Source organism: Schistocerca cancellata, chromosome 6, assembly GCF_023864275.1.
Source record: "Schistocerca cancellata isolate TAMUIC-IGC-003103 chromosome 6, iqSchCanc2.1, whole genome shotgun sequence".
Lineage (NCBI taxonomy): Eukaryota > Metazoa > Arthropoda > Insecta > Orthoptera > Acrididae > Schistocerca > Schistocerca cancellata.
In genome coordinates, this window is record NC_064631.1 from 481271287 (window position 1) to 481290989 (window position 19703).

A 19703-nucleotide genomic window follows, 5' to 3' on the forward strand; every position below is an offset into this window, starting at 1 on the left:
TTTTCAGGCAGGATGCGAAGTACTTGGCTTTGTGCACTTGTCAGAGAAGAATCTGTTCTGTAGGATGGGTTATGTGGAAGAAGGTTCTTTTCCCCATATCCTACAGAAAGCTTTCCATTACAATGTGGAATTTATAGTTGTTTAGTTTAGTCGATGATATGTACCTGTTAGTGGATGATATGTACCTGTACGTGTATCTGTACATGTTTATCTTACAAGCAGCTACGAATATGTCGTGGGAAGGTAGAGTACCTACGTGAATTTTCTGGGCTGTGTTAGTGCAATCGTCCATTCATCTCCAACACAAACATAATTGTTTTCATACAGTGTTACCAACATCGTTGCATAACATTAAGAATGTCATTGTCTCTATATTTTGTAACTGTTGGTCAAATTGCCGGTTTGTGCATTTTTTTAAAAAGTACGTGATTCACTTACAGTTGTACTTTGCCATTGTGGAATTATAAATGACTGAAAATCGGTTACCATCCGCTGATAGTGGAGAGTGAAACAAATAAGAAAGAAAAATACAGACAGTGATAATTGTTTCTTACCAGAAATAACCACCTAAAAAGATGAGCAATTGTCTAGAGGAAATATCGTGGAATTTACACTACCTGATCCGATGGGCGAACTGAGAGCTGTATATCCCCCTTTCTTCGGGTGTATAATGAATAATTGGAAGTGTAAAATAGCGAAAATTATTATAGCAAGCATTATTTTGCCTCGAATTGAACTTAAAGACTTAGAATATCTCAATAAAAAATTTTATTCCAGTATAAAAGTACAAAAGTATAAAAAAACATACAAACAAATGCGCGTCTACAAGCTACGAGCACACATAAAGCGATCACACATTGTACAAAATTCATGAACAGCTGTTCGTATTTACACGTGGCTACTGACTAAAACACACACATAGAATGAGCAGGAGAGGACAGTGATTGAGCAGCCGGTTTCCGTGACCGTAGAGTATTCTTGCAGCCGGGCTACTTTCCGCGTCGTTCCAGTCGGCCGGGCCTACTTGCGGAAGCCGTACTGCTGCGGCTGTTGGGCGGGGTAGGCGTCTGAGCCGTACTGCGGCTGCTGCTGCTGCTGCTGCCCTTGGCCGGGGTAGGCCGCCCCCGCGTCCGCGCTGTACTGCGGCTGCTGGCCGGAGTAGGCGGGCGCCGAGTCGCCGCCCCCGGAGTACTGCACGTCGGCCACGTAGCCCGTGGCGTCGTTGGCCGAGTAGCGCACCATCTGGTGGCGGCCGTCGGGCAGCAGCACCTCGTACTGGCCAGTCACAGACTGCCCGTCGCTGCTCTCCTGGTGGCTGTAGTCGTTGCCGCTGGGCGGGTCCTTCACCTCGTAGTGGAAGCTGTACGGCTGCGGCTGCGACACACACACACACCAGGCTCACCGTCACAGTTCAGACAACACACAGGCAGCTCATTATACCCTCCCAAATACACTACTGGCCATTAAAATTGCTACACCACGAAGATGACGTGCTACAGGCGCATTGACGGCACTTTGAACAGTGGACGTTACATTTCAGATGTCTTACGACCCGTGGCTCTACCCTTCATTCGATCCCTGCGAAACCCAACATTTCAGCAAGATAATGCACGACTGCATGTTGCAGGTCCTGTACGGGCCTTTCGGGATACAGAAAATGTTCGACTGCTGCCCTGGCCAGCACATTCTCCAGATCTCTCACCAATTGAAAACGTCTGGTCAATGGTGGCCGAGTAACTGGTTCGTCACAATACGCCAGTCACTACTCTTGATGAAAGTGGTATCGTGTTGAAGCTGCATGGGAAGCTGTACATGTACACGCCATCCAAGCTCTGTTTGACTCAATGCCCAGGCGTATCAAGGCCGTTATTACGGCCAGAGGTGGTTGTTCTCGGTACTGATTTCTCAGGATCTATGCACCCAAATCGCGTGAAAATGTAATCACATGTCAGTTCTAGTATAATATATTTGTCCAATGAATACCCGTTTATGATCTGCATTTCTTCTTGGTGTAGCAGTTTCAATGGCCAGTAGTCTGCAACTCGTGAAATGGTAGTGGTGAAGAAATCAGAGAAATTTGAGTCCGCACCAAGGTTGTTATCAGGATTACAAACAACAGAGACAAAGTCCTATGAATCGAAGCTTAGAATGTTGAAAAGGAACTGAAAATAGATATCGAAACACGGTTTAGTGATCTCTTCAGATGATTATAGCATAATAACAACAGCAACAAAGAAATGGCGTTGTCGGTAGATGTACGGAGTGATAATGTCGTTTATGTCAGAGATCTGCGGACAGTGGTTATCTTATTGTGGCTCCTAAAATGACTAAACACATTTGGATTTTGTCTGGTCTACTTATGTCAAGGTCCTGATGACGATGTATTATAACATCGAAACCGGTAGCTTAATAAAGAGTTCAAAATTTATGGATGAAGGTGTACTGCTGTTTACTTCAGACTGACCAGCCGACATCCCAGCCACCATCTTCTACAAAGACGGATATAGAAAGCACCGGAGAAAAATGTAATAGATGTTGGCATCGTTGGGGTAGAGACACGTATCACGTATCGACACAGAGATCAAATTACTCTTCTGACGATGAAAACTAACCCAATATCAACTACCGTTGTACTGGTTTGCATGCTTACAGGAAAACCTGATGATGATTAAACAGACAGGATGTATGAAGAAATAGACGAACTGATAAATGTGATGCGGATAAAACTGATGGCTATAGGAGATAGGAAGGCTGTTGCAAGGATGGAAAAATATCCTCAACAGTTCTACCTTATGTTTCAGCTATTTGTAACGAAAACATTCTTCCAAAATGACAAATGTTTATGTGTATTTCGAAAAGATTACAAGACACTAGGAGATAACGTACATTGTGGTCAGACAAAGTTTAAGAAATCAAATTCTTTGCTTCTAAACATACCCGAATGTGAACATTGGCTAAGACAATAATCTACTACAGACGAACAGCAAATTGAAATTTAAGGTGAGTAGGAAAAAGGGGTATCGATGAAATGGAATACTGAAAATTTAGGAGATACTGAGACAAAGTGGAAAGTCTCTGAGCCACTGACCAAAGTTTAAGAAATTGTGAATGCTTTACTGCAGACGTGGGATATATTAAACAAGGTCGTAGCTACGGTAGGAGACAACAAGATAGCGATGGGGAGGGCTGAAACAAAGAAACCATGGATAACAAATAGTATACTCAGTCGTATGAAACGAATAAGAACTTCAAGAATATTAAGAATGAATTTGCAGAGCAGCAGTATACATTGTTATTAGAAAAAACCTCTGCAACAGAAGTTTTTGCACGATAGACAGGAAGTTGAAAGACATTGGGTTATTCAAGGCACAATAACGTGGCTAAGATTAGTCGCACAGCATTATCTGAGATTGATTTGAATAGTATGGGAGACGATTCACGAACAAATACCCGTCTGAAACTCGCGGTCGGATGATTGTGCTATGGACGCAGTGGGACCAAATTATTTTGCATTCAGATTGAGTTCTGCTACCATTGTAATGTGTGCACTGTGACCAGTGGTCTTCCTTCCGATCATGTCATATGAATAGTTGCTATAAGGTGCGAGTTGTATATGTTCATAAACACCCTAAATATTTATCACTGACTTTTAGTTCCTTATCTCTGACTAATTAGTTTAAAATTCTGCACAATTTATGACGCTATATGATATCGGTATACTACACAGAAGCCTAAACCTGAGGAAAGTGGTGGATAAGAAACTGTTTCAAAATTCAGCGTTCACAGTCTTTCCATTGCAATGTTCGATGCGTTTTGAAGTACATAACCCTGATACAGAAGCACATGAAGGTATATTCTCCTTCAGTTCACTACTGCAAGATTACAGTAACGATCTATAATGAAACGCAGGTGCAATCCTACTTTTACAAACAGTGCATCACAGAAAAGCAACAAACAAATCTTTTCGGTGGAAATCAAACTGTAATGTCTTGGGGGTGTTTTTCGTACCATCGCAAAGGACCAATCGTTCAGGTCCCTATAAACATCTGTCAGGACGTTTATTTCACCATTCTTGGTGATCAAGTATTGCCCCTTCTTCTATATCTTCAGGATCGTATACCCCCGTCTTCGAAGATAACAACAGGCGTGTTCAAGGGACTGCAGGCATAAGTTCCTGGTTTGAGGAACACACAGGCACTCTTCGCACCCTGACAGGTCCGTTCAGTGGTGTTAATCCCATAGAAAATGGCTGGCACTGTTTGGCACAGTAGTTGAAACACAGCAGTCGACATTCCCGTAATTAGATAGCATTAGAGGATCCGGTCATCAAACAGTAGAGTCAGTTGGATATACCATACCTGAAAAAACGTGTCGACTCTCTTGCGAGCCGAAGTCATTGCAAGATTAGAGACAGTCGTGTCTGCCTGGCCTCATTAAATGAATTCGCAATGCGAATAAGGACAACAACCAGCTGTAGTGTGGAATGGTGACAAGAAGATTTGTGCCGCACCGGGAGTTGGACCCGATTTCCCGCTTATCGCGAGCGGTCGTTTTACCATTTGGCTATCCGTGCACGACTCATGGCGGGATCCAAACTTCAATGTTTTCAACCACGCGTCTATGACCTGTACTCGTACATCCTTTATGTATATTCCCGTACAGTTGAGCCGTTGTACTTGAAAGTCACTGTGTCAGTATCGGCAGATAAGTTAAATACGATATTGGAGAGCCTATGTTACTCTGATTACGATGCAAAGTTCTTTTCGACATGCACGATGTTGCTTAATGTTGCGTGGAGCTGGTCTGCCTATGTACTCACCGCGCCCGGCTGGTCCTGCCCCTGGCCCTGCCCCTGGTACTGCCCGGCCAGCGCGGCGGCCACCCCCGCGCCCCCAGGGTACGCCTGCGGCTGCTGCGGGGGCGCTCCGTACGCGTCCTGTGCCCGCACTCCTGCCGCCAGCACGGCCACAAGCATCGCCGAAAGTACCTGCAACACAAACACACAGCTCTCAGTCCCACCCGCTGCTACTAGCTGTGCAGTGCACTCCATGCTCTGCAGTCTGACGGCCTCTCAACTGGAGCTCGATCACACAGTTGCTTTCACACTTGGGGAACAAGCAGCTCCCATAAGGCTCATTGAGAAGCACTGGACATTCAGCCGCTCAGGCAGCTGTGAACCCTCCGATCCCTGCAGTTAAGCTAGACGGTGCTGCCTCATTTGACTATACACAGTGGGAGATGCAGCTGCACGGCTACGTCCACATGGAGGAAGGCACTTCCATATCGCTACAGTGGCCAGTTCTTGTCTCGCTAAATGTTTGATTGTTGGTCACGTGTGTTTTCTATGCGATGTAGAAGTCTCGTAATTGAAATGGAAGATCGTCTTACAGTTCTAAATTCGGGCCGTCCGGTGTGGCCGAGCGCTTCTAGGCTCTACAGTCTGGAACCGCGCAACCGCTACGGTCGCAGGTTCGAATCCTGCCTCGGGCATGGATGTGTGTGATGTCCTTAGGTTAGCTAGGTTTAAGTAGTTCTAAGTTCTAGGGGAGTGATGACCTCAGAAGTTAAGTCCCATAGTGCTCAGAACTATTTGAACCATTTTTTCTAAATTCGGGAAAGAAGAACTATTGCAATATAATGCTTTGGGAAAACTGTGTAAAAAATAACACATACGTCATCAGGAAGCTACACTGACACTTCAAAGTAATTAACAAAATTTTGTGAGTATTCCTTTAATTGACTACAAATTGTGAAAAAATATTCGTGTTCATCAAGCGTTGGGGCACTGGTGCATACAGCCCGGCTTCTGTATTTCATTTTCAGCTACAGCTGATGCTATAGCGGATAGAATGCTAGACTGCGGTCCTGGAGGTTCCGGGTTCAGTTCGAGACAGGGTACGGGACCTCTCTTCGTTCCAGTCCCTCCAGGATAGCACCAAACCCTCTCAGCCTCCTGTCAAATGTCTATAGAGGATCTTTCCCGCAGGTAAAAGACGCTTCTTCTTCTAGTGCCGCGGTGAAGGAAACTCTGCACTGTACCTGCAGTCAGGCTAGAAGCCCGACATGGTTTATCCGCCGCAGGCTTTACTTTTAGTATGGCTGAAGGCAGCAGTTCGCCAGAATCCATATCGTAACTGAGCTGGTTATAAGTCTACGCAAATGAAAAATAAGTTTCTGCGCCTGTTCTATAGAATGGATGATTCTATCTGCTATTTACAAATTACTGGACGATTTCAACAGACTGCTTTTGCTACAGAGATCGACAGCCGGGTTCTCTCACTTCAGCGGGGCAAACGCCTGGATAAAACACCGCGTTTAAATCTTCATTGTTTGAAGAAGCTGCAGCATGCTGTCCATGGTGATGGAACGCTCTGTAGTCCACTACGCTTGGCGACAGTTAGGCGGTCAACGAGACAGTGACCAGGGCAGAGCCAAATGCTGAGAGAATTTTTTATTTTGTTATTGTAATATGACGTTCCAATTATGACGATACGAACGTGAGCGCAGCCCAACAGTCAGTCCCCCGACTCGACCGGGAATCGAAACCTGACCCGTTCGAGTAGCATTCCGCCGCGCTGACGGCGCAGGTACCCAGGTGGGAAACAACACACACCGGGCGTTGACTAACGGTCTACTGACGCACGTTGGCACCGGCAGACGGTTCGCGAGTGACGGAGAGAGCTTTGATTGCGGGAACCAGCTGCAGGTTGTGAAGTGTCAGCTGACAAGTAATTTGGATCAGTGTATCAGCAGACGCTCATGATGCCTCCTGGGTTGTGTGTAGTGTCCCGAGTCATGCATGGGATATGTGTCCGGATTTCAAAAGAGCTGACATTAAATACGTGCTCTTTAAATGCCGTATTTGAACTGCTTCCAAACTGATGACTGAGACTTCTACCTCATAAACTAGTGAGCCGTTTATAAAGCTACACAAATGAAAAAAAAAAAGTTTCTACCAACAATTTTGTAGAGTAGATGGTTCCATAGTCCGTTTACAAATCACTGGACGATTTCATAATACTGTATTTTGACCCTACTTTTAGGTTACATACATTAACAGCAGCAATAATGACACTAATATCAGTCGTATTAGAAAAGGCAAAATTTTCTTTCGAACTCAGTTGGGAAAGAGGTGAAAGACAGGCAATGGAGACAGAAGATAAAAAGGAAAGGACGCGAGGCTGGGATGGTAGAATATTAGACAAAAGTTGAGATACCTCATAGAAGCTGACTCGCTATTTAGCAAGAAGAAGACAACTTGGTTTTACCGAGAGGAAGCCATGCCAGTGGTAAAAGGGAAGTTTCGGTCTCTCCTTGAATCCAACGTGTTTGTGTATCACACACAGATTCCTGGATTAGCCGAGCGGTCTAAGGCGTTGCAGTCATGGACTGTGCGGCTGGTCCCGGCGGAGGTTCGAGTCCTCCGTCGGGCATGGATTGTGTGTTGTCCTTAGAATAATTTAGGTTAAGTAGTGTGTAAGCTTAGGGACTGATGACCTTAGCAGCCAAGTCCCATAAGACTTCACACACATTTGAACATTTGAACAGATTTCTGGTTAACTGGTGACAAGCACGAACCGTCAAATCTAAATAGAGACACAGGCAGATTCAGAGCTACGCATACGTGTACTTAAGACACCGTAAACAGCATAGCGGCATTACTGATCGATCAAATATGGCATGTGAGGATATGGAATGTTCTGGGTTTCTACCAGTATTTAGACCCTGATCCACCATCGACGCCAATCCGAAACCATACGAACAGTTTTGCGTTGGATGAAAGGGACGTATTGACAGTATAGATATGTTTGACGAATAGCATGACGTTTCGTCTGGCGGCCCACAGAAATAAATAACGATGTTTTGTGCCGTTCTTAACGATATATCCGCCACTAAGTGTTCTCCTCCGGGACACCATAGCATACTTGTGTCTCGATAACTGTGACGTTAGATAATGGATCAACGCACACTGTAGGACGAGAAACAGGATCTAATTCCCAACAATATGATACGTACCACACAAGCGTACGAAAGGCCGGGAGTTCTAACAGCAATTAGACATCCACAAAGTCGTTTGGTAGTTTCATCGTAGCCAAATGTGCTGAATTTCTTGGGCGTTTCTCTGTAATAATTCGGCAAGTACCAAGTTCACGACCCTGAACCTGCAATGACGCCCCTGAACCTGCAGTGACGCTGGGGGAAGTGAAAACGCACATTACCACCACCGTCGAGAACATAATACCAGACGACTTCAGGGAATCTTCTAAGAATGAGCAGCTAATAAGTGACCACATCAAGTATATCATAAGTCAGCCAATAAAATTCAATCTTGCTATCTTCAAATATTTATAAAACAGCGCATTTGGTGAGGATCCGGCCTAGTAAAAAAATCAATAACCTGGGCTACGTGCTATGTGTATCACGATATTGTAGCCTGTAACATAGTCTGTATCTATGTACTCTCTCTGGATTATCTGTGGAATGTGGGCAATCGGACTGCATTTCCATAACCAGCAGCAGTTCTGAAGCACTTCATATCGCGCAACAACAGTCACATCCACGAACGTAAAAATTACGATTCTGTAGATCATCACTGCAGAACTGCATGTTCTAAGAATTCCCTCTTAAATATGTATTGCTTGATTTTATTTACTTTCTCAGGACACCAAAAATACTACATTTGGTTAAACAGTATTTCGCATCCAAAGATAACGTTTCATTTGCAATGCTAGTAAGGTACCTTAACTTTGTCCAAGTGACGATCGTCCTCAGAAGATAATTTGGTGCACTTCGTACCTAGTGACTAAAGGCGGAAAACCCTGCTTTCATTACGTGCGCGACAGATTCCTTCCCTTCATTCCATTTTTACTATAATGCTAAGCACTTTTCCTATGGCGTCCGTTTCTGTTTTTATCCTCCAAATTGGGAGATACATGAGGCATAAAATGTATTACTCTGCACTGAAGCTGATATACTGAGAACCTTAGCTACCGCAATGATGCCCCTTACAATGCTACATTGCTGCAGCATTGTTTATAGCGTTCTGAGAAAACGGAAGTCTAATTAAGGTCTTGTGAACTGCGAAGCTCCTCTTCCCATCTATTCACACAATTTAAAACGGCAACATAGTAAGGAGCTTTCGTGCTTAACAAAACAGCAAAACTCGTCAGTCAGAGACTAGCTATCGTATCTTAAATGAATGCATCGGACAAGCAGCACGCATTCGTCACACCACACTAACTGCTTTACTATCGCGTAGAAGATGTTTGCTTGATCATTACAGCAAAGAACGAATAATGTTATATAGCAAATGGCGTTTTTGAATTGGTGGTCGATGTGAAGTAAAAAGATGGACCTACACAACATTATCGTTAGTTCAAGGCAGAAAGATCAGGGTTTCCCAACCACGACGAAGTCCTTAGAGGGGACACACAATCCGGGTTTGGGGAAGGAAGCCTGCAGTTTCCTTTCGAAAGGAATCATGCCATCATTTGCGTTATGTAGTTTAGGAAAACTTCAGAAAAATTAATCTGAATGTTTTGACGTAGATCTGAACCGCTGTCCTATCGCACGCGAGTCTAGTGTCTTAAACATTACGCCACCTCGATCAGTCTTCTTGTATGAATGTTTGAATATGTAACGATCAGCGACTGTGTAATTGACCAGCTGTATTTCGGAGCCCCTTTGCACATTTGCACAATTCTCATACCGCTCTCCATCAACACAAATGATGCTGGCGCTTTTACTGAAACAAATAGAAAGTGTTATTTGTCTCTTTTACCTTTAATTCTGCTAAGGAGATATGTGCGACGACAAACATTCGTATGACGCATTGTCTACGAAATACAGAGTGAGAAGTTTGACACCCGGCACATATTTTTAATTTGGCAGAAACATGTAATTAATGGAAATTATCGATCAACGTCCCGCTGAAACCAACCCTGTTCAACAAGGTGTGCAAGTTAAGCTGAATAAGGATGTGGAAATATGTTGACAATGTTTTTTTGAAAGGAACTAACTTGGCATTCGCACCGCATTATTTCTGAAATTAAGGAAAAAGTAAATACGAGTCGTTGCGGGGCGATTATTACTCTGCTCTTCCGTAAAACGAGTGATACAATACGACAGCAATTTATTTTCTTTTAGTAGCTCAAATGGGAGTTCACTCGATCTAGAAGGCCGTGTTACGGGTCTACATTGTGCGGGTATTCATACAGATACGAGAAAAAGAGAGGCACATTTCCACTTTTCACCTTCGTTTTCTTAAGCCTGTTGTTTTTGCGAATATTTTAACTCAATATTCCATAATTTTACAGCTACAGTACACACAAATTATTTCCTTCACCTGAATCAGTGTGTTAGAAGTAGAGAAAGTACACGCGGTTTATATGGCGAAAGAGATTATAAGAAGGACATCGATGACGGTAAAACAAGGGCAATTGAGAGTACTCGAATTAAGACAGGTAGTGGACAATTTTTGCTTTCTGGGTAACTGTTACAATTGACGACAGCAAAGAAAAGAAGATATGAAGTGTAGATAGGCGTTTGGAAGAAAAGCTTATCTGAAAGAGAGGTATGTTAGCATAGAATATAAATTTACATTTGGACCTTCTTTCTAAAAGTATTTATCTCGATTGTGGCATTACATGGAAGTGAAATGAGAACAATGAACAGTAAAGAGATGAGGAATGTAGAAGCTTTAGAAATGATTTATTGCAGAAGAACGTTGAACGTAGATCGACTAACCAATGACGACGCAATAGAATCGGAGAGAAAGGAGTTTTATGGTAGAATCTTACGGAGCGTAGGGATAGGTTGATAGGACACGTCCAGAGACATCAAATAATAGTTAATTTTCTAATCGAGGGAAGTGTGGGAGCTAAGATCTGTACTGGTAAAACAGGATTTGATTACAACTAGCAGGTAGAAGTGGATGTACAGGGGTTGAAAAAAAATATGGAAACTCCCCCAGAAATGCGTTCTTGAATATCAAAGCAGATGCTAACCAAGCCTGCAGGTTGCGCTATCGTATTTCACCTGTGCAACGTCTTCAATACGTCGTAAGTGTCATTCGCGGTCAAACAGTGTTCCGTGTAGGCGTGAGAGTTTTATGTCGAAACTCAGCGGATTCGAACGTGGGCAAAATGTTGGTGCTCCCATGTTGAGTGCTTCCGTAACCATAGTAGCCGAAGTGTATGGCATTTCAAGAGGTACGATATCGAAGCTTTATACAGCATTCAGGGAAAGAGGAAAACCGTCATCTGCTAAGTTACAACGCGAACAAAGGAGTGTCATGAGTGAGCGTGATCTTCCTTCAGTGAAGAGGATCGTGACGGAAAATAAGAGGGCGACCACTGTAAAGGTCACTGACCTCTGTCAGCACCAAAACAAAACGAAGGGAGCTACGTAACTTGGGAAATAGAGGGTGGTCTGGAATTCCAAAACCACTCATTTGTGGCGCAAATATCCAAAAGGGCGAAACGTGGTGTCGAAGCAATAAAACCTAGACTATGAGGCAATGGAAGACTGTCATTTAGTCAGCTTAGTCTTGTTTCATACCGTTTCCAACTTTTGGCCGAGGGCTGCTTTCCAAGGTCGCATTACTGTCAAGAATTATGTGACCATTTTGGTTGATCAGGTCCATCCCATGATTTTTCTGGTTGGTGAAGCTATGTTTCAAGACGACACGGCCTCTGCTCACACATATAATATCGCCCAGGACTGGTTTTTTGAGCACGAGGATGAATTGTCGCATCTTCCCTGGCCGCCAAAGTCGCCAGATCTCAGTACTATTGAGCCTTTGTGGTTTAGTTGGGAGAAAAGCGTGCGTGGTCGCTATTCATTCCATCAACGTTAGCTGAACTTGGCACTGATTTGCAGGATGAGTGGTATAAGTTTCCCTTCATTACGGTATAGGACCCGTATGTATAGGACCCGTAATTATTCATTCCGAGACGACTGGAAGCTGTTTCGAATTTCGACGGATTTCCTACATCGCATTAGGCATGGTAATGTGTTGTGTTGTCGCGTTTTCATAGTTTTGTCCATCACGTATAGGTGGCAGTAGCTACTATTAGATGAAGAGACTTGTACACCGTAGACTAGAGTAGAGAAGTGCATCAAATCAGTATCCATGTCGGCCAAAACAACAACATCTATTGAACACCGCTGGTAAAAATTTATTAACAATTATTGAAGGCTTTTCATGCTATAAATTCTGATTGTTTCAGCTAACTGTATGCTATAACTGAATATCTCAGTGCTCGAGCTGTGGCCGAGCTGTTCTACGCGCTTCAGTCCTGAACCGCGCTGCTGCTACGGTCGCAGGTTCGAATCCTACCTCGGGCATGGATGTGCGTGATGTCCTTAGGTTGGTTAGGTTTAAGTAGTTCTAAGTCTAGGGTACTGATGACCTCAAATGTTAAGTCCCATAGTGCTTAGAGCCATTTGAACCATTTGAATCACTGCTCGAATTGCGTACTTGGCACGTAAGGTAGACAGCGCTTTTGTGACTGGTAGCTGTTAAACGAACTAAAAAATTTTAAAACATTCCCATCCAGCGTACGACAAATGTCGCCGCTCTGCAAATCCGGTCGCTACTGGTGACTTTGAATGTTACATTCCAAGATTAGAGGCGACTTATGGGCAATTTTTCGCTTCTTTTGACACTGTGGGGCGTTTCTACTTGGTGGAAACCCCTATCGATATTGCTTGTACAGTGTAGACAACTACAGCTACACCACTAAACAGTTTACCTTCTCCCTACTACCGCTTAAACAAATTCGCTAGAAAATCAACTATTATTTTTTGTGAAAAAGTTCTTAATTCCGTAATATTTTTTCCTTGTCGTGATCTTCTGCTACGGTTATCTACAGTCCAAACGTTCGTTAGTGCTTATTCAAGCGTCCGTCAGATAATGATGCGTCATTAATAGTTTGCTGCGAAGTATTTTTTTCGTAACTTTACGTTCATGGACCCCTCTGGTATATTGTTCAACATGTTGTACGGTGGACAGAGGAATAGCTGCTAAAAATGACCACAACTTCAGGAAGTACCTGAAAATATTTCAGTAACGGGGCACTTTCTTCACAGCCCACTGAAACTAGCTACGTCTCGACAATCGTACATTTCCTGCTGCTTTCGCCAGGTCGTAAGACACGGACTGCGGACAGCTTCCACGAACTGGTCAGGCGGCTCCTCAGGCCAGTTTATCTGGATGGTCACTTCTTTGTCGTGAGCCAGAGGGCGCTGAGGGCATCTCCAGGAATAACCGGACCATTGTCCGCCCCGGTAGGAACGGCTTTTCACTTTATACGAGTACGCCACGGAACTCTGGTGGCGTACGATAGCTGTGAGAGAGATGCGACGTCTCCTGCTACTGCAGAACAAAGGAAAACCAGAAACGAAGATATGTTCGTGACGAATGCGACCTGTATATCGTTCGGAAACTACTTAGAGGAAGTTTTGATAACCTCTGAAGTATCTGCACGGTTTGCATTTTCTCCTATTTATTTGCTTTTTTGCTATCTTCCGTCAGTAGTCGTAAATATCTTCGACACCCTTCCTAATCGTCAGAAATTTGCGGGAACTGAGAGTTTTGAGACAGTCATAACTAATTAAAGTAGAATACGTCTTTTAGTTTTTGCGCGCAAAGTCTGTATGTTTTTACGTTCTGGGAAGGCAGGGACAGTAAACTATAACGTCGCGCGACTGACCACAATTCAAAATAGTGTGTTCAGAATCTACCAAAGACTGAGAATTAGCTCGAACTGGACAAAAGTGGGGAAGGAAATAGGCTGTGGTCTTGAATCATCCGCCTTCAACTGAAACGATTGAAAGAAAACGCGGAAAACATCAGTCTTGCTGATCTGAAATCTATTGTTCTAAAATTAGAGTCCACTACCACTCGATTCGTAAATATCACAAGCCACTCAATTTAGCTGAACGCATGTGAAATGCTGTAATTGTAATGTGAACTGTGGACAGTGGTTTATAAGCAATTGTTGGGTGGGTAATATAGTCCACAAGCCATAAATGAACGGTCCGCAGCTACTGAAACTGGAACTCTTAGTGTTTAGTGAAAATTAGAGTGAACTTACCAACTGACTACGAACTTCGCATGTGAAATGCTGTAATTGTAATGTGAACTGTGGACAGTGGTTTATAAGCAATTGTTGGGTGGGTAATATAGTCCACAAGCCATAAATGAACGGTCCGCAGCTACTGAAACTGGAACTCTTAGTGTTTAGTGAAAATTAGAGTGAACTTACCAACTGACTACGAACTTCGCATGTGAAATGCTGTAATTGTAATGTGAACTGTGGACAGTGGTTTATAAGCAATTGTTGGGTGGGTAATATAGTCCACAAGCCATAAATGAACGGTCCGCAGCTACTGAAACTGGAACTCTTAGTGTTTAGTGAAAATTAGAGTGAACTTACCAACTGACTACGAACTTCCATATTGAAAAGCTGATAAGTCTAGGAACCAAACTAAGATATTACGACAGTGCCGTAGGACCAGAAGCTTTGTACACCCATTGTACGAATTGATGATTTATAGAAAAGACAAAATGGTTCAAATGGTTCTGAGCACTATGGGACTCAACATCTGAGGTCATCAGTCCCCTAGAACTTAGAACTACTTAAACCTAAGTAACCTAAGGACATCACACAAATCCATAGCCGAGGCAGGATTCGAACCTGCGACCGTAGCAGCAGCGCGGTTCCGGACTGAAGCGCCTAGAACCGCATGACCACCGTGGCCGGCTAGAAAACACAAAGCAGGGTAGTATGAAGTGGGGTGAGGAGAAGGTTCGATTCAGATTCAATAACAAGTATACATCAAGATGGAACCACTAACAAACGTATAAAAAGAGGAGATTTCTGTTTTGTGGGGACATTGTCCCTATGGATACTGACCGTCGTACACAAAAAAATCTGGAATTTCCAAAAACCAAAGTCATTTCACGTCAGATAGTTCTTAGAGTCTGAGAGAAATCTACAAGATACGCCCACTGCTGAAGATAAAGTAAATAACAGGGATAGTTTCAAAAGGATGGTGAAAAACATTCACTGTTTTATGATGGAATAAGAATCCAGTAGACGGAGGCGAACGAAAGAAAGCGTTCATTGATGGGTTCAAGAAGTGCTGGTAACGTGTCGAAGTGGGCTGACGGACAAGACTGGAAACTGAATATGAGATTGGTTGTTAACATGCAGTTGTCAGAGGCTCAATTGAAAATCTTTAAAAAAATGATCACACTAATTCTAAAATGTAAATCTGCAGGCTACTGCTGCTAGCAGTAGTGGACACCAAAAGATCCTGAGAAAGATCCCAGCAAAGGGATCGAAACGTCGAACATTTTAGAAGAAACATGACGCGGCCTAATAACCTAGAAGATTTTAACTTCAGTAATTCTAAAATGTTGCAATTACGATAGTGTTGAAGAACTCTAGTTTAAAAATTACGATCACTTATTCGTTTCAAATATTTGTGAAGCACAAAACGTCTTTCAAGCAGGATATGACTTTAGCATGACTTTTTGTTTTTATATTGACAGTGGACGAGTGTTGGAGTTGGTTACCTTGACGAACGCCATTGCTGCTGAAGCTGAACGGTGTGGCGACCAGAAGGCACTGACGGTCTGAGTGCGGTCGCGGGCTTAAGTACCCCCGGCCGCGCACACACTCCCCCGTGGGACGCCCACTCTCTCTCCTGCGTTGCGTCACGACGGCGACCGCGCCACCGCGGTGCGTGTGGCGAAGCGGACCGCGCCGCCCACACAAGGCCCCATTAATTGCCGAAACTAATTCAATTATCGGCAGGCGCGCGCCCGGCTCAGCTACCGCTACCTGCGGCTTTCTGGGGCGTCCGACTAATTTTCGGGTCAGGCGATGCACGACCGAAGTGTGACACGGCTGGGAGGCTACCGTCTCAAGGGCAAAGCGTACGAGCAAAGACGCTGCATTTTTAATCTGATAATTACATTGATAAAAAAGCTGCAGATATGTGGCATGGTATTTACTTTTTCTAAAGTAGCTTTTTTATGCTGATTTCAAATCTGAAAACCAGTTTGGCACATTACCTCAGGTTTTGAATATATCGGCCAAAATTGATTTTCAACGTAGACCGTTCATCTGTTAATTTTAATCAAACGTTTTTAGTACTATTTCAATCAACTTCATACAATTTTATCTGTGAGAACAGTTATACAAGGTGTCAAGGCTAGAGGTATATAAAAAAATTTTGTTTATATTTCAACACGTATAAAGATTTATAACTTTATTCGTCCAACATTGTATCCAGCAGCTGAGTTATTACACCGTTAGTAGCTCTACAAATATCGAAACGGTACTCCACTGCTCGCCACATCTTCATAAGCATGACAGGCGTTATGGTCTCTGCTGTGGCGTAGATCCATTACCGCAAATCTACTACTTGTTCTGTGAAAAACGCCCTTCATAATAAACCCTCATGCATTGAAATCCAGAGGAACACACCGTGGGACTGAAGGGGGGGGGGGGCAATGGGAAATGTGGTAACATCCCTAATGTAGTGGGGTGGTGCACCATGCTGCTGGAAAATGAGTCAGGAGGCATCAGTGGAGCTGCATAGTTCGCGAATATGTCGATACAGGTGTGTCGTGTCACTGGCGCGCATGAGCCAAGCGACTCAGCGCTGTTCATGAGATGATGAACATCACAACTTGAAGAGTGTCTCTGTCGATTGCGTATTTATCCAACAAAATGAAATGTCGAGTTCTTTCGTTATAAGAATTTGTTTGTATATACCTCTACCTAGAACACCCTGTATGTAATGTTTCGTTATTCCACTACTAATCATACATTTGGTTCCTTTTTATTTTCAGTTAGAAGCAACATTATAGCGTGCAGTGGCTGTATGAATTCACCAGATCTGTTTCTGTATGTTTGAGGCTATCGAATAAACAAATTCCATCGGAAGACTTTTACATTGTTTCTCAGGATAGCATATGAACTGTATTTCGATTCAGAGGTGCACACCGGTAAATCGTAAGCACCACAGTTCATCTGTTTGACATGTTCATGCAACTTGCGTCGTTGGATAAGGAGGCGAAGAAGAACAACCATGTGGGATTCAGAGTTCAAGCAACCATTCCACAGGCATTTTTGCTCTTTAGAAAATGCCACCGGATTTTCCTACAAAACTCGTGCATCCGTAAATTATCCAGATGGTCCCTCAGTTCCTAAACCAGTTCCACATGATCCCTCGTTTGTCCCACACCAACAACACCTACAGAATATATAGTTGACGAAGGAACGCAAGATGAAAGTTCTGTTTCATCTTCCAGCAACGTACCAGACCTTGACTACCACCCTGGAAAAATACCCATTTAATGAACAATGTCGATCTTTGCGACCTCGTATGGGACCTGCCAGTAACAAAAGGTAAACCTGAACTGCTTTGTTTACGCATAAAGTATTTAATTTGCTTGCATCGGGTGCAACAACTTCACATTTTCGCCACAGATAAAAAGAACTTGTGAAATTCGTTGGTACTGTATGGACGCTCAAGGTTTCATGCCAAGCCTCAGGGGTGGAACACAATATTGAAGTATGGCGATTGTTCATCGACTCACCTGAAACTACTTTGAAAGCAGTATTAGGTTTTCCGTGATTTCCCTAAATCACTCCAGGCAAATGCCGGGATGGTTCCTTTGAAAGGGCACGGCCGACTTCGTTCCCCGTTCTTCCCTAAAAAACCGATGAGACCGATGACATCGCAGTTTGGTCTCTTCCCCCTAAAACAACCCAACCCAACAACAAAGCAGTATTAATACACAGTGGAAACAAATATGCATCAATAACAGCTGGATACCTACACACCTGAAAGAGACATATCAAACTACGTCGATAATTCTTGAAAAAATAGTAAATAGTAAATGCTGTATTGGTTGTGATTTATTAGTTATCACCATTCTCGTGGGAAAAACAGGACACATCAAGTACGTTTGTTTTATCTGGTACACAAAATACTGCTGTTTTACCTGCGAGTGGGACAATAGAGATAAATACAAACACTACATAAGGAAAAACTGACCAATCAGAAACATAATGCAGCCATAAAATAAAACTGCCCTTCATATTCTGTTAACTGATCTTGACTAAGTTATCATGTCACCGCTTCACATCAAGCTGGGGCTCATGAAGAACTTCATGAAGGCGCTACATAGCGACTCAGATACTTTTTCGGCACCTGTGCAACAAGTAACCAGAGTTGAGTTACGCGAAATTCAAAGAGGGTGTGTTCATAGTTTCGTAAATATTGAAGGTAATCGCTGAGACCCACTTGCAAGACTTACTGAATGATACTGAACAAAACTCATGGATGGCATTCAAATCAGTTGTAGTCAATTTCCTTCGAAATTATAAATATGCTGACTGTCTAAATGTTGTGGAGAAGTGCATCAGTGTCTACAAACAGCTGGGTGTCCCTCAAAATTCATCCCACCGGCTCACATCCAAACTTCATCCGAGGAAACCTATGCTCTGTTAGTGACGAACATGGTCAACGTTTTCATCATCTCGGTGACGGAGTCACGGTATCAGGTCGATGGAGTGCAACCGCTTTAGGTGACTATTGTTGAACATTTCAGCGTGAAATGCCAAATACTCAGCACAAATGTAAGGCAACAGCCAACAAATTCAAACCAAACACACCTTAGATTCAGGAAGTATTTTCATTGCGTATTTGTTTTTTTGTGTATTATATGTTGAACTACTTATTGCCATACATTGTATGTGTCATGTCACTAAACCCCACTATTTCCTTAGCTAGTGCCGTGTTCATTAATACTTAATACAACAAAAAGCTGTGGGTGACAGAGGCAAATGGCTTGCATATTTTGAATCAGCATACTTCACCTGCCATTGATAAAGTGTTGGATACCAAGATATACGGCAGTTTTTAAAATCTGTTTTTCATTGTTATGACTCAAATGTACAAGATGACTAGAAAGCCTTGTCAGAAATTTAAAAAAATATATCACACACGGAAATGAAAATAGAGGTAAGTGAAACTTATTACGAAATGCGATACAAGCACACGCTCACACATACACGTTATATATACGAACAGCATTAGTTGCACGAAGCTCCAGATTTCTGGCCATGTTCTTTGCAGCAGATCCTCATTAATGGCGGCAACTGCATTAGTAACCTTTTATTTGAGATCATTGATGTCCCAATTTTTTTTTTCATCAGTTTACTCACTGGTTTGATGCCGCCCGCCACAAATTCCTCTCCAGACGTACATCCTCAGAAATTTCTTCCTCAAATTAAGGCCGGTATTTGATATTAGTAGATTTCTCTTGGCCAGAAATGCCTTTTTTGCCATAGCGAGTCTTCTTTTGATGTCCTCCTTGCTCCGTCCGTCATTGGTTATTTTACAGCCTAGGTAGCAGAATTCCTTAACTTCATTGACTTCGTGACCATCAATGCTGATGTAAAGATTCTCGCTGTTCTCATTTCTACTACTTCTCATTACCTTCGTCTTTCTGAGATTTACTCTCAAACCATACTGTGTACTCATTAGACTGTTCATTCCATTCAGCAGATGATTTAATTCTTCTTCACTTTCACTCAGGATAGCAATGTCATCAGCGAATCGTATCATTGATATCCTTTCACCTTGTATTTTAATTCCACTCCTGAACCTTTCTT

General features: G+C 43.1%; 1 protein-coding gene across 1 annotated transcript; it reads right to left on the reverse strand.

Moving 5' to 3' along the window:
* Positions 1-783: 783 nt before the first annotated feature.
* On the reverse strand, positions 784-15619 carry LOC126191496 (pro-resilin-like). The gene is made up of 3 exons (XM_049932388.1): positions 15587-15619; positions 4820-4987; positions 784-1374 (listed from the first exon to the last, which is right to left on the reverse strand). The coding sequence occupies exons 1-3, from the start codon at positions 15599-15601 to the stop codon at positions 1021-1023; spliced, it is 537 nt and encodes a 178-aa protein (XP_049788345.1). The 5' UTR covers positions 15602-15619; the 3' UTR covers positions 784-1020.
* Positions 15620-19703: the final 4084 nt, after the last annotated feature.

What these genes read in the sequence shown, in the direction of transcription:
- LOC126191496 (XM_049932388.1), bottom strand. An exon ending in GGCAGGACCAGCCGGGCGCG is followed by an intron (nt 1,375 to 4,819) that starts GTGAGTACATAG and finishes TGTGTGTCGCAG; the next exon opens with CCGCAGCCGTACAGCTTCCA.